A 15,841-nucleotide genomic window follows, 5' to 3' on the forward strand; every position below is an offset into this window, starting at 1 on the left:
AGCCCGACCCGTTACTGGATCTTGCTTTATTGGGCTCTTCCGTCCGTTGGCAGTGCACCTCCTAAACGTCAGGGCCCATCAATATGGTGCGAATCCACCTTTTCTCTCCCGCTTGCCCCTCTTTCCCCTCCCCCCCACCGCTGCCTCCTCTCCCCCACCTCTTTCTCCCGCTGGCGGCTCCTCCTCACCTCCCCTGCCCGGCGCTCCCCTCCCCCTCCCCTCCCCTCCCCTCCCCCCTCCCCGCCCTACGTCGTCTCGCTCTTGGGGAACAATCGCCACTGATTGAGGTCCACTCTACGTTGGGCTGCAAAACTGGGCTGTTATTTAGGAAGTCATTAATCACATCTCCTCCCCCGGAAAGAGATGGCGGAGAAACCTGTGAATGTTACAATTCCCCCTTGAAAACGTTCCGAGATGATAAACCTAAACATGATTTTTGAGTACACGAAGGTGCTAGCGGAATTTCTTTCTTTCTTTAAAAAAAAAAAAATTTTTTTTTTTTTTTTGGTAAATTTTCCTCCCCCCACCCCCATAGGATCTTATTTTAAATTCGAAAAAAAAAAAAAATTTTCAGGGCACGATCAGGTAATTGTGTGCTTCCGTCCTCCCGTAGGTGTGTGTTACAACTATCCAAAGTTTCACGGGGATGGGATCAGTTTTAATTAGATCGTTTGCAAATCGCATATTTTCCTCTAAGATTTGAATTAAATATGAAATTTGCACCCCAGGCAGGTTTACTGCTATAGAGCAGCTGACTTCTTAGGGGAGGGAAAAAAAAAAAAAAAAAAAAAAAGAAAAGAAAAAGGAAAAAAAGCAAGCGTAACATTGGTTCCTTTATTTAAATGGCTTTTTTCCCCCCTAAATGAGATTATTTAGACAGGCTTGTGTGTAAGGCACGCGTGTGCACATATATGACGGTGCAGGGTTTTTTTTTTTTTTTTCCCCCCTAAATCGACGATTCACAGAGACCCTCCATTGTGTTTAAGGAAAAAGCACGAAATCAGCATTCTGATTTATCGTAAAGGAGCGTCCCAAATTGTCTTTAAGATACCATGTTTGAGTTTTTCGTGTTCATTCATAAATTATTTTGATGTCAGCCTAGATGAAATGGCGATTGGTTATCTCTTCCTCTTGCCAGCCCCTTAAGGATCCGAGGTGAAATTAGTAGCAAGAAAGCATGTAATTGACAAAGTCACGTGGCTCAGGGGGCCAGAAACTGGAGAGAGAAGAGGAAAAAAAAAAAAAAAAAATCAAAAGAGGGAAAGCACATTAGACCATGCGAGCTAAATTCGTGATCGCACAAAATCAAGATGTTAGATTGATGCAGAAGATCACTCCGGTCCAAAGGGAAAGTTTTCATCTCACGAGTTTGGAGCAGAGGGCCCGTGGGGCAACATGGCCGAAGGTTAATTTTCTTTTCTATTGTTTTACTGTGATTTTTCTCTCTTCCTTTCTCTCCCCCCCCTCCCCCTTTCCCACCCTTCTTTGCCCGTCCCCCCCCTCCCTTCCCCTTTTACCCCAATACTGGGCATTACCCCCGCTCCCCATCGCAGTGGGGCTCTCTGCACCCTATTGTTACAGATCTCCAAAATGCCTTGTACCGCCCACACCGATTCACAACTTGAAAAGCTTTCAGGGGGCTATTGTTTGAATTGTTTGAGTGTGATTAAGCGCAGTTTCAGTTAGTGAGCCCAGGAAAACTTTTATACACCTGCCCCCTCCCCCATCCCACCCCAACTTTAATTGAAAGTTATTGGGGGGGGGGGGAGGGGAATGCACATTGCAAATAAGCCTGGGTTCGCCCGCTGCCGCATGTGCATGAACCAGTTGTAACCATCTCCACGATTTCTCTTTCCTCCTCGCGCCCCCAGGAGAGAATAGTTTGGCTGAGAATTTTCTCTTTGTAAGTGGGATCAGCGTTTACAGCAGCAATATGCAAGTAAAGTACCGCAGGCTGTGCTGCAAAAAATGTGGCTGAGAAATGGAGTTAAATGAAAAAAGTACACGTATGTACAGAAAAGTGGAAGTTGATGCGATCGATAGAACAGTGTGTGCCTCCCCCCCACCCAACCCCCCACCCCCGGCTTCCCTCTTTAACCCTTTCATTTTAAATATTTTCTATGGAAGAAGATAAACCATTCACTTGAGTTTTCTATTTCCTTCCCCCAACGCCCCAGTCAGTTTTTTTTTTTTTTTTTTCCTTTTTCTTTTCAATGAACAGTTTGGAAATACAAGACTGACTTCTCTTTTCTTTTCTTCTTTTTTTTGTGTGTGTCCTGTTCTACTCAGGCGGGGCAAGCAAAGGTGGTGAAGAGCCCGGGAAGCTGCCGGAACAGACAGAGGAGGAATCCCAGATTTTGCACGGAACTGGCCACTGTAAGTGGTTCAATGTGCGAATGGGATTTGGATTCATCTCCATGATAAACCGAGAAGGAAGCCCCTTGGATATTCCAGTCGATGTGTTTGTACACCAAGTAAGCCAAACTTCTTTTCCCCTCCTCCTCTTCTTCTTCTTCTTCTTCTTCTTCTTTTTTTTTTTTTTGGCCCCCATGTGCAGGAGTTGGTCAGCAGTTTTGTCAATGGACATACACTAAAAGAGAAAAACCTTCCTTAGTAATCCTGAGTTAATCTGGTTTTTAGGGTAGGTGTAGGGTCCCCTTACTGGGTATCTTTTCCGAAACAGAAAAAGAGATCTCTTTGAAATTTCCCTGCCGGAGAGCTGCTTGTGACTCTATTAGCAAGTTCCTCCTCTTTATTCGACAGCAAAATTGCAGTAGTGTAGCTTCCGGTGTTCTCGGTTACAATATGCTCTGTCGCCTATGCCTAGTGAAGGAGTGGGGCAATGAATGAAGACACAGTGGTCATTTGAAAAAAAATTTTTTTAATTGCTAGTATAAGAGATCTATGGGTCTCCTTATTTGAGATTTCCTTAGTCACAGTAGCTTACCCTATTACTTCATTTCTGCCTCCCAGAGAGTCATTTGTAGATTCAAGAAAAAAAATTGGATTTTACAGTATAATAAAATAGAACACTGTTGGCCTACTATGGATTTGAAGAAATGCCAAGAGAAGATGTTTGGTAATCAAACCTTTTAGAAATGTGCTCCCTTTTAGGGCATAGGTCCAAGGACACTGTCTCTTTAAGAAACCAAACTCAAAAAAACATGTGGCCAGCTGTGGCTCCAGTTTGTGTGTTTAAAATGTTCCAGTCTGCTACTTTGGGTAAATTTCCACCATTGCTTATATTGTGTTGTAATTTTTTGAGTTGCTTAAACACCAAACAGAATGTCATTGCTTGTCATTTTCAGAATTTTAACCCACAAACAAGTAAATTAATACCTTTTGCATTTTCACTCCTCTCTATTGCTTACCATAGTTAAAAAAAAAATTTTTACAATTTGCGAGTTTGATTATTTCATTGAAAGAAGTTGATTCTCTGTAAGGAATTCTTCGGAGTAAAACGAATTAAGAACACAGATTTATTTTGGCTTGACATTTAGGTTTACAAAATGGAATGAATGGCTACCAATACTACAGGTTGATTGACAGATACAGGCAGGAAATGCTTAGTATATTTGCATAAAAAGTCTGTATTTTATTTGATACCGTGTTGCATGTTCCTGATAATATTTACAACCTCCTTTACTCCCTAAGGAATATCATCTTCAAATGAAGTATATAAACAATAGAAACATATGAAACCATTCTGTTTTGATCTGTTGTCCTGTGGTGGTTGGTTGCTTCCTGACCTTACTGTGTGGTGTATGTTTTCCTTTCCTAAGGGTCTGGCCATCATTATTGGCTGTTTACATGTGGAAGGATCAGCATAATCTGTGAATTGAAACAGGGTTTAAATACATAAATAGAAGTCCATAGACAGGCTACTGGATTTTATGCCTCCTACTTGATATTGCAAAATGAACCTACATTTTCTGCTTTTTTCCTCCCTAGACTGAATGATTGAAATCTTTGACAAATCCATTTTCTCTCAGGCTCTGGCTTTCCCCACTTTGAACCTTCTGTAGGTTGTTAAATTGTTCTTTACGATCTCATAAATTTGTTTTATAGATGAATGAAAAAAAATAGCTCTTTTCTTCTTTGATCACACCTTGTTATAATTTGGTTTCCTGTGTTTACCTTTTAATACATTCAAATATTAGACATTTTATTAACCAGTATTAATGTTTAGAACCCCAAGACATCCAAATTTAAGCCATTTAATGGTTATATGTTGGTAAACATAAATATATCCACTGCATTATAAAACAGTATATTGCTGGAAAAGTTTTATTTACAGATAGTGAGTAATTTCTAGAGTATAAATGTTGATTATTAATATTAAACTTGCTTTACTCTTCTGCTACAAATCATCTATTTACTAATAAAACAGTATTAAAATGATGTATGAGCGAAAAATTCTCATAAAGTGTGTATATTTGTATTCTTACATTATTAGGGAGAAGTATGTAAAAAAGTCGATAAAACTTAAGTATTAGCATTTTTGTGATATGAAAAATCAGGACAATGATATTCTTTAAATTAAAATTAGAAAGTGATATTTCAGGGAATTTTTTTTGGTGACTACAGTATTTGTTTTTTGAAGTATATCTCACTTTTTTCCTTAGGGAAAAATTACATAGATTTCAGTTGCTTTATTTTTTTTTCTTCCTGATTTTGATGCCTTAGTAGAGGAGTTTCTCTTATATTGAGACTCACATAATTTGCGTATAAATCATATGAATCATTGTTTTGAACAAGTCAGGAATTCTACAGATTTTAGCCAGGCAATTGCAAGTAATAATTAGATGGTCATAAATGATGTGTGCAGGTATCATGTCAGCATCACTTACACAGGTTGCAATTCAGGATCATTAAACACAAGTTTTTAAAATACTTTTTAATTTATTATTTTACTGCTATTTTTAGTGTATGAGAATTTTTGAAAGCATACTGTATTTAATGTAAATTCAAATTAGATTTTCCCCCATTATGTCTGTATACTATTTTATTATGAAAGAATAAGCATTGTAGATAATCAGGAAGATTAAATATTCAACTGGACCAGTATCTACTCATTATTTTTTTTTTCTATTCATTATTTTAAATACATGGGATGGTTTTTTTGTTTTCTGTTTTTTGTTTTTTTGAGTCTTCAGAAGTACATGTGTCATTACATTTTTTTTTAAACTAATATGAAACATTTTTAATAGTATATATTTGGGGAAATAAATAATTTTAGTTTAACATAATATTTAAAAATTTATGCCATGGCTAACCAGTATTATTTTTCTTTAAAAAATATCGACTACATATATACTTCAATGATAAGTAAAATATGTAAGAATAAATAGGAATAGCAAAACAATCTTGACTGCAAATAACTTCACATCGAGAGCAATTTAGTTGCTATGAAACGAAGAGAATATATGCATGTTTTTTTTTTAAACAGCTGTGTATTCATAGTTACGTAATTCTATTTAAAATTTGTTGGCAAGAATACAAACTTTCTTGTAATCTCTGGAATGTCATCACCTTCTCAAAAATAAATGAATTTAGGTGCTGTACCTTTCCTATCTCATTGATAAATGCAATGAGATTCTGTTATTTGAAGATGGTATATGACCATGGGTGGTTTTCATATGACTTCCTAATATTGTTAACTTGTGATATAAATGATCACATGATTATGGGTTGGTAATGAATATATGTATTCTGACACATGTTAATATGGAAACTTGATAGCGTTTAATAGTAGTTTTAAAAACTTGCAAGAATATATAGATACTTGTATTTTTGAGCTTTGTTATAGCTTATTGTTTTTGAGTTGTTCCTTAAAACATTTAATAACTAAAATTGGATAATTTTGATGATGATTTAATTTGTTGAATAGGATACATTTGTAGGAATTCCTTACTTTTGAGAGTCTAGTGCAAAGCACAGAGATTTGTCTCTCAATTGAAGTAAGAATATAATAGATTGTTAATACAGATTTCTAAGTGTAGGTTGCTACCTAGGTGATCTCACCAGTTAGAGTACAAATATTTTATAAGTGCTAATAATTAATACTTCTTTTAGTTTATTGTTACTGATAAGATAAATGTTAAAAACATGTATCCACAGTTAGATTGTGGTATAATGTGTTTAAACTACCTGGAAAGGTCTCTTGCATCCTTTTGAAATATAAACTTTGACAGAACTTAAATATTTAATGATAGTTTAGATGAGTCACATAGAAATTGAAGTTAGATGTTTTGGAGAAAGGCAATGTTACCCAATAACTACCTATTGATGTTTATTATCATTTAAGTTTTTCTTTACATAAATTTTGAAACTTATTTCCAAGTCATTTCCTCACCCAATGAGATAAAGTAAACTTTATTTTATTGGGGTGGGGGGGATAGAATCCATTCTCCTTATTTTCCTCTCTTCAGCTCATTTGCATAATAATATTTTCTTTGCTTGTTCAGTTCTGTATCTGGAATTCTTTACCATCAGTGGTACAAAGAATTTTTAATATAAATATGCCATTTATTTCACTATTTACGTAAGAATTCTTTTCCAAAGAGTAAGAACAATTTCAAAATGACTGTAAATTTAGCTACCATTACTTGATAGGCATAAGTATTTATTAATAATTTGGTTTTGGATTCTTAACTTACATTTCAAGTATTGGTGTTTTCTTCTTATTATGCTCTTTATTTTTGGTTTATACTTTGATTTTAATGGAAAACACAAATATCCATATTATAATTTTATATATTTTATGTTCCTTTTATTTGCTCAGAAAACTTATCAAAGCAACATATCAAGTAGAAGACGTAAGAATAATTACTGTTACCGAGATAAATTTAAAGCATTTTTATTAATGGTATAGGATATGAAAACATTTGGAGATGAACAGTTTTTAAATATATGAACATTTTATGTATTATACACAGTTCAATTGATGTAGTAGAGAGTTCATGTCTTAGTGATTATTATGCATTTTATGGAAACAGACTTACTCTAGTATGTTCATGTTTAAGGATTTTTTTCATAATATTTCATCATCAATTTATTAACCATCTTTGTTTTTATCATAATTTAGCATATTTTCCATTTTTTCACATGCAGAATAGTTGTGATTATTATTCTTGGAGCTGTTGAAAATATGTTTCAAAAATTATTTAAACAAATCAAAGTCTTAGAAATAAAAAAAAAACATGGTCATGTAACAATTATAGCTCATTTGTTAGTGAGTTATACATTATAATATTTTGAAAATGGCTCCTAAAGCTACCAAGATTTCAAGATGACTTGCCTAGCTGACCAATTTGGAAGAATACCAAAGGAAATGTGTTAAAGTCTTTAATCATAAAAACACACGTAAAGACATTTAAATAAAAATTTTATCACTTATTATTATCTTAAAAGATAATAGATATTTTCCTTCTGATTTTCAAATGCGTGGTTCATTTTCAAGACCCGTTTTTTTTGTTTACTTCTAAAAAGATATTTTTATTCTAATTCAGTTTAAACATGATGTGTGAATTGGGCATATATTTAAGATAGTCTTCCTCATGTTAAATACTATTGATGAATACCAACTATACTTCAGTAAAAATGAATCAACATTATTGTCAAGTTTTAAGTATGTTCCTCTTATTTTTTCATTCTTTTTTTAAAGACTGTTCATAAAAAATGAAGGCAATAAATCAAATAATTGTTTTTTAAACAAATATGTGAGAGACTACTTACAAGTATTTAGCATGGCAACTTTAACCTACCTTTACTGAATCTTAGAGTTCTTGGATTTCATAAGTTAAAGACTTCTTTCTTGCCTGTATTCAACATCCTAGATAAAAAGTGAGATCGTTGTTGTAAATTTTGTTGCTTTTGGGCAGCAATGAAGCCTGATTATTTAAACTTGCCAGAATTCTTTCTGCTCAGAAATCACATGGATGTTGCAGATAGTTTTGTGTATCTTAACTGAGTAGTCCTTGTGGTTTTGTGATTAACCTAAAAGTTACTAGTTAAAAATATGGTGTGCTGTGTTTTTTATTTCTAATCGAAGTATAATCTAAACAAAGTGAGGGGTTTCTGATTAATTAAACTGAAAATATATTGCTTTAAATATGATATTTCTTTGATTTGATTTGGAACTACACATGAAATAGTTACTATTATCAATTCTTTATATCTTGATATATTTCTCACTGATTTTAAGTGACAAGAAATTCAGCTTGTTCAATATATAGGTAATGGCATTGTAACATATACAGTCCATAAGAAACTTCTATGGTTTATATTCTTCTCTAAAATAATGTGATTATAACATTTTCTAATATCAAGACAGTAACATACTTAAGAAAATACATTTTCAATAAAATACACTGCAGATCAGTGGGGTACATTTAGAAATTATCTTTTAATGAGTACTTCTATCAAATAAGTAACAAAAGTATTTGTTACATTGCATTTTGATACATGAGGATTGATTTTATTTTCTATCTAGCAACAAAATGGAAATTTATCTGAAAATGAAAGCCTCCACCCAGTTTCTAAATATTTGGCAATTTGGAAATGCTGTCTAACCTAAGATTTACAGATAATTGATATATTTAATTTTATCTTTTTTTTTTTTTATATAATCAGCGGCAAATTGGAGTCATTAATACCTAACTATTCCAGGTGTTGTATAAATTGTGTATCAAGTGTGTGTTTAATAAATAAACTAAAATGTTAAACTAGTTTTCACAGTAAAATCACAGATAAGTTGTTTTCAGTGGCCATGAATATATATTCATGGTAGAAAATTAAATTGGTACCTATTTTAATGTGCCCTCTTTAAAATTGGGCACAATGTGCTGTATAATGTTAATAGCTTAATTTCCCTTACAGTGAAATACAAAGCATTTAATTATAATTTTATGGCATGTAATATTGCTTAATATTGTTTACAATATCAGGATATAAATCAAGGCTTGGAAGTGATTAGTTATATTGGTTGTTTTAATAGTTTGTTTTATCATTAGATTCCATTGTATATATCCAGTTTGTGTATTCTTTAGTATAAGTGAAGGAATAAATACTATTTTAAATAGATCTGCTGTGATAATTTAATACCTCTTTGACTATTACAAATTATTTAATCCTTGTGAGATACTGTACAGTAGTATAGTTTCTGGTCAAATAGATCAGTATTCAAATCCCAATTTATTGATTGTAGGGGAAATGAGTTACCTTGTCAGTGTCTCAGGGTCCCATAAAGGGAGGGGACAAAACAATAACCATTTTTGTATAGGGTTATTATGAGGATTAAATGTTACTAAACATGTAAAGCATTTAACACTGAGCCTGGGGTATAGTAAGGGCTCAGTGATGCTTGTTGTACATGGTTACTATTTCTAAGAAGTAGTAGTCTGGTAGACTAAGGGGTAGAGTATCAGAAATGAAGTTTTGGATTTGGCTCTGCCACTTGGTGGTTTTCTTACTTTTGGCTAGTCACTTCCTCCAAGCTTCAGTGTTCCCATGGGTGACATGTGTTCAATAATGTCTTTTCTCCCTATTTTTCGGGGCTAGGGTAAGAGTTCATGCAGGTAGTGTACATGAAAATAATTTAAGAATGCAACAATACCAGGTTTTGGTTTTAATCTTTATTTAGACCACTATATTTTTATTAATATTCTCACCATATAACTCGTCAGAATTTTTAAAAGATAAGTAAGCTCATCTCATTTATTTTTTGGCCTTGTCTGCTTTTCTTGAGGTATAATTTATATAGAATAAAATTCACCAAATTAAAGCGTACTGTTAGATGAATTTTGACAAATTATGTAACCACCACCACAGTCATGATGCAGAACACTTCATCACCCCCAAAAAGTTCCCTTGTGTCCATTTGTAGTCGTTCACCCATGAAGACAAGAGGTTTAGTTGTTCTATATGATTATTGATATGTCATAGTAACTGGTTAACTGACGTGGCTCTTTTTAACTTTGTCACCTTAGACATAAGCTACAACTCAGTATCCTTTATTAGATACACTCTACAGTTATTTTAATGTTTTCTTTTGTTCCTCTTTATAGTTATTTCTGCTTGCCTTTTCACTTGTAGTTTCTGTGTTTGTAAAAGTAAAATTAATTAATAAACATTTCACTGATCTTCCGTCATTTTATTTATCCTGATGATAACTTTTTCATGCAGTATAAACTCATTGCTTACCTAAAGGGCATATTAGGCTTATTGATGCATTTCTTGATAGAAATTTAATGAAGTTCTATGTCAACTGAGTAAACATTCTTAGAACTGTAAGTTGACAAGATGGTTTATTGCATAAAAGTACTAACTTTTGAGAAAATGGTTAGTTAGAAAAATTTCTGGTTCCATATCCAAGTATTTTTCTATTGATCACATAGTAAGTGTAAAGCAGTGTTGGGTGATAAAGATTTAAGAGTTTGCTCTCCAGTTTGCTATATGTTATTTTCTTCTTTTTAGCAAACTTTTTAATAAGATTTCTCCAATTCTCATTCTTTTCACTCGAGGTATAAAAGCAATGGGTCATTTTTTTCCCCATCCCCCACTCACTTTCTTATGAAACCTACTTTTGCAGCTTCTACCCATTTAATTTGGGGAAAACTATCATAAAATAATAAATGTTAGTTTTCAAATTTTGAGCTAAATACAGTGATTTCTCATCAGTCTTAAAATACCTAGTTTTTAGATTTTATATGTAGAAATTGTCTTTATTAATGTTTAGAATCATTTCACTGTGCTATTAATGACACACTACTGCTTAAACCTTTTTGTTAAAACAATCTACTTTTTAAAATCAAACCCACTTTCATTTACTACTTTATTAATCTTAACGTTAACATTTACTTCAGAATCTTTTAAGTTTGCTCATAACTTTAAGGTTTTTGTTCAGTTTTATTGTGCTGTATTATCTAAAGATTCTGTGTAAAATTCAAAATGAGTCTACTCTGGCCATGGTTTCTTCATGATCATTTATTTCCTTAAGCTTTGTAAGCAGTTGCCTAGGCTGTTACTAATAAGTAGCTATGGTGTTCCTAAATACTATGATGCCTAAATTCTTTTAACATTCTCTTCATTCAGATGAATTCTTTATCCTTAGTTGAGACTGTGATAGAAGTGTAACAACATAAGTTCTATCCATTGCTTTTAAAAATCTTACTGGATCGTTGATATATTGTGGAGCTCTGAATGAGTTCTATCAACTGCCTTTTTCCAAAGTATGATTTTAATAATACATCATTTTGCTTATAGAATGGAAATACTGGTACTTGGAGACTAATTCCACTTTGAACAACTTCCTTAAATAGATTAAATGATATTAGAGACACATACCTAACACAGTTCTAAGTCCCACATTTACGAAGATAAATGAATAAATTTGTTTTCAGTTTTAACAAATAAAAAAACTTCTTTTTTAGGATTGGTTAAACTGTGAATCTGAAATTTAATCCACTGTATCAAACTCATTTATTTAGCTCTGTAATTAAAATTTTTAGTTGAATACTAAATCTAAGGACAGTTGGATTTGCACGTTTGCCCCTTTCACTGTTTCCTCCCCCATGCCATTGAAGAATTTTGAATGGTGAGGAATTTGCGCCCTTTGGCTCAGGTTGCAGACCCACTTGATCAAGCCAGAGAAGCTGGGGTCAGAACTATTCATTGCTTATCTTTTCCTTGGGCCACTTGTAAATCCTGCCTTTCTGCTCTGTAAAAAATCTCTTTCTATTAGACTTATAATAAAGCCTGGAGTATAAAAAAATGGGCATAGTAGCTGATGCTTGATTGTGATTCTGCGTGGGTTAATTTCACTAATTTAGAAGTTTTTCATTGCTTTGCAACTTATTTGGTGTGTATGATTTTATTTAAATATATGTTATTTCATAAGATACTATAAAAAGCACCCATTGGTATTGAAAGTGCAGTGATATTCTATGTTAGGTTGAGATTTTACACCTTTGAAATGTAGTGGTTACTTTTAAAAATTGAATTAGTTAATTTCAGTCAGCTCTATAAAAAGTCCCATAGTTATTTATTTTGTTTTGATGTATTTAATTTCTGGTATTTATACTGACACTTAAAATTTGCTTGAATTATAGTACAAGTTTATGAACTCTGAATAGTGGTGTGAAGACTTTAAATATAGAACCAGATTTAAACAAACACAAAACACTTTGTTCTTATCTCTGCATCCCTTAAAAGTATACAGCTCTGGTTCAGGACCTCAGGACCACCCATCACCCTGGACATTGGATACTCCTATTTATTCAAGAAGCTTGTGAAGTATCTGTGTGCTGCCTGGTGGGGGATGGTGTGTGTATCAGTGTAGGGGATCACAGTTAGGTGATTTTACCCCAACAAAAGCAGCAAAATTGTTTATAAACTGAATTCTGTCCTTGTAGAATTTTCTAGTTGTGAAAACTACCTTACATTAAATGCTTCTTATTTTCTGTAAGCTTTGGTTACAGTTTTCACATTTTTGATGCTTTCAGAAGGTTAAAGTGGGCCCCCATTAAGATTAACCTCAATCCATTACAGCTTTTTGGCTTGCAGGCCCCACCCATTGGCCTTGGATAGCTAATACCGAGCTTTTGTTTCTTCCTGTAGAAAGGAAAGGAAAGAAAACTGTTCTTTCTCTTTCATTGTGCAAGTCACGTGACTTCCCTTTTGGTTAGTTACAGATAGGTTGGAAGTGCATCTCAAAAGGAGTAAGATATCAAAGTTTTATGTTTGTATGAAATATTCATTGAAATATTTATTGAATTCATGTGTTTTATGACATTAAAATATTTGTTTTTGAACAACTATACCTCAGTTTACATACATGTAAACTGTTGTCTTTTTAGGAAGCCAAAAAAGTTACTAAATAGATTTTTAAAATAATACTCATCTTTTTATCTACATTGTGGTACTTTCGCAGTGTACTTATTTTTCTATTATCGTTTAGCATCATTTGAATTGTTGCTTATTTCTCAGAACTCATGGTGTAAAGAAAGTAGGAGTGGTTGGGATGATTTAGCAAGGAAAAATTGCTGGTAGGAAAAAAGAAAGAAATGTGGTATAGGACTGTGTGTAAATATAGGAAGAAATTAATTGGTCGCATTTTCTGTTATTCTTCCATCTAACCTTTCAGTAATAATAAGCAGTATAGGTAGCTGTTTGGGAAAAAATGCTCTCCAGCTCTTAGGCTATTAATATCAATGGACAGATACTTTATTATGAAGTTAGATGATGTGACGAAAATGTTGATATTTCTAATTTGGTGATTTAGTCACTATGTTGTGATTTTAGTATGAATCATGAAATATTTAATCTTATGGTTATTTTAATTTGCTCTTAAGCTATCTTTTGAAATATTTAATTTCTATTTTAGTAAACAATATAGCTATCACTAAATAATAAGTAAAATATTTGAAACAATGGTAGTTTTAAAAGAGAATCTTCTCAAGGATTTTTAAAATACAGTGTTCTTTGGCCATGATATTTCTAAGCATGTAAATACTTTAAAAAGACTTGTGAGGAGAATACTTAAAATCTAAGGTACATATTTATTTAAAATATTATATTTCAGTAAAATGTTCCAGACTGTTGTTCCATAGAAAAGCATTGTTTCATACATTTTTATAGTCTGTGGGTCTTAAAGAGCAATGTGATATTTAATCCTATGATTTTGTTATCAATCCACAGTAACTTGGTTAATTAGATTTCAAAATACGAAAAATTTATTGAGATATATAGAAAAGCTTCTCAAGTTTCTATTAATAATGGGGGATATATCAGCTTTTCAATAACTAGGATCTGGCATGAAGTTGGTAATTAATGTGCTTGGTCCATGTTTTATTGACATTAAAATTTATAGCAAGTGATTTATTTTGCATGTGCTTTGAGCCGAATATTTCAGTTTCTGTTTAATTAATGTAAATATTTATTGACATTTATTTTAACGTTTAAATTGTCACAGAAATTTTACTTTTGGGAAAGGCTTAGGATATTAAATTTTTCAATTCGGTGTCTTCCTTCATATACATTTGGGTTACAAGCTATTCATATAACACCAAAGCTATTATTAAGTATTTGAATCTGGTATTGGTATTTATTGTAGAAGTAATCTTATTTTGTATCTTAATGTCACTGTAAGTTTAAAATAAAAATATTAACAAACAAAAGCCTACTTTAAAAAAAATGCTACTGGGTTTTTTGGTGTGTGTACTACATGCTTTTTTCTTCCTACTCTTCAAACAAAATTTGATATTAGAAGGTGAAAGGTTGAGTGTTTTCCTTTTATAATTCTGTGTTTTCCTCCTGCAAAAAATTTTTTAACTTGTGTAGAGAACAGTAATTTTTAAAATGAACATGGGCTTTAAGTGACTTCATGTTTGTTTAAAAGTATAAGGCTCATCTGTGGGAGTAATACCATTTGGGGTATTGCTACTTATTTTCATGTGGGTTACTATATGGTTCATTAATGGATTTTCTTTTTCCAAAAATAAACTTCATAATAAAAGAGAAAATAATTTTTTTAGTCGTTGAAATACATGAAAGGCCAAGTAAATACAGACCTTTATTTCAGTGCCTATTCTTTATTTTGGGGTTTCATGTTTATTTTTGCAAAGACATTCTGATTTTAAAAATGTTAACAGATAATGTTTGGGAAATTGCCTTGTTAGGTTTTGACCACTTTTCCATCCTTTCTGTCTTTACCTTTAAAAGTATCTGGTAGCTATTAAACCAATACTATATGTAAAGGTAATCCAGAACTTCCTGTGAGATTCAATGTTTGACATATATTCAGTTTCCCAAATTTACAAAATCTGAATGTTTTTTTGGAAAATCTCATAAAGCATAGGAAAATGTTTTCAGAGTAAGATTTTAAGACAATAGAGTTAATTATTTTGACTTACATTAAAAAAACTAGCTGTAAATTGAAAAAAATTACTCAAAATATTTAAAGTGCTATGTTGTTCCCAAATTATTCCCTGTCCTAACATTATCATTTGATCTGCCACTAGGAATCATGAAGGCTCTAAGGGGACTCTCTCTTTAGTGTCCTTCTTCCCTTGTTTCTCCCCTCCCCCTCCTTTTGCACCTTCGGGAAGGAAGCCTGGGGCCCTAGCTCTAGAGATACCAGGAAAAAGCAATCACTCAGCACAAAATGTCTGTCTTTAGCAGAAGTACCATCCCTTGGAGAAGAGGATGGTTGAGAAAAGGTTAATAACAGATAAGAGTTTTTCAAATTTACTCTAAGTTAATTTAAAATTTGTTTTTGGGACAGCTGGATATTTCTGTTGTTACTGGAAAAGAAGTCTACTTTGTCTGTTTAGGCATTATAGCAAAGTCGAACCTCGTCCTTCACACTTTTCTCTCTTTACTTAGCTTTGGTTAAATCTTTTGTATCTTATCTCTTGGCTGTTGCCAGTGATTTTCCTCACGTCGAGGAGGACCATGAGTTATAAATAAAAGCAATGGGTGATTAGGTAATTTTAGCTTTTCTAAACACTTAACTGATATTTGTGGCATTTACCTAATTTCCTAAGAAATTATATATGAAATGTTTTACTCTGCATTCGCCTGTCATCTTAAAGATAACATCTTTGTGTGTAACATATTTTTGCTTAGAGGAGGACTTTTGATCACAAACTGAATCATAAAATAGGCTAACAGAATAAATTGATAATGATAGATCTAGAAATGTAATTATTTACTTTCTTAGAGAGATTGTTCACAAAATTTTTTTTCTCCCCAAGATGAGCAAAAAAATGCAGATTCGGTGGGGTTAACAGTATAAAATGTAATGTAAGATTGCTGAAGGGCCCAAATTTCTTCCATTGTA

At 32.7% G+C, this 15,841-nt stretch overlaps 1 protein-coding gene across 2 annotated transcripts in view; it reads left to right on the plus strand.

Moving 5' to 3' along the window:
• Positions 1 to 15,841, plus strand: part of LIN28B (lin-28 homolog B) — a 128,774-nt gene that overhangs the window by 7,053 nt on the left and 105,880 nt on the right. The window contains exons 1-2 of one of the 2 annotated variants that reach the window (XM_072738112.1): positions 1,000 to 1,405; positions 2,290 to 2,474. In XM_072738112.1, the coding sequence (XP_072594213.1) occupies positions 1,396 to 1,405; positions 2,290 to 2,474 (195 nt within the window). In that variant the 5' untranslated portion in view covers positions 1,000 to 1,395. Of the gene's footprint in view, positions 1 to 999; positions 1,406 to 2,289; positions 2,475 to 15,841 lie in introns of those variants that run through there. The other variant, XM_072738111.1, reaches the window with a different exon arrangement.

This window comes from Vulpes vulpes, chromosome 1 (assembly GCF_048418805.1).
Source record: "Vulpes vulpes isolate BD-2025 chromosome 1, VulVul3, whole genome shotgun sequence".
Classification (NCBI taxonomy): domain Eukaryota; kingdom Metazoa; phylum Chordata; class Mammalia; order Carnivora; family Canidae; genus Vulpes; species Vulpes vulpes.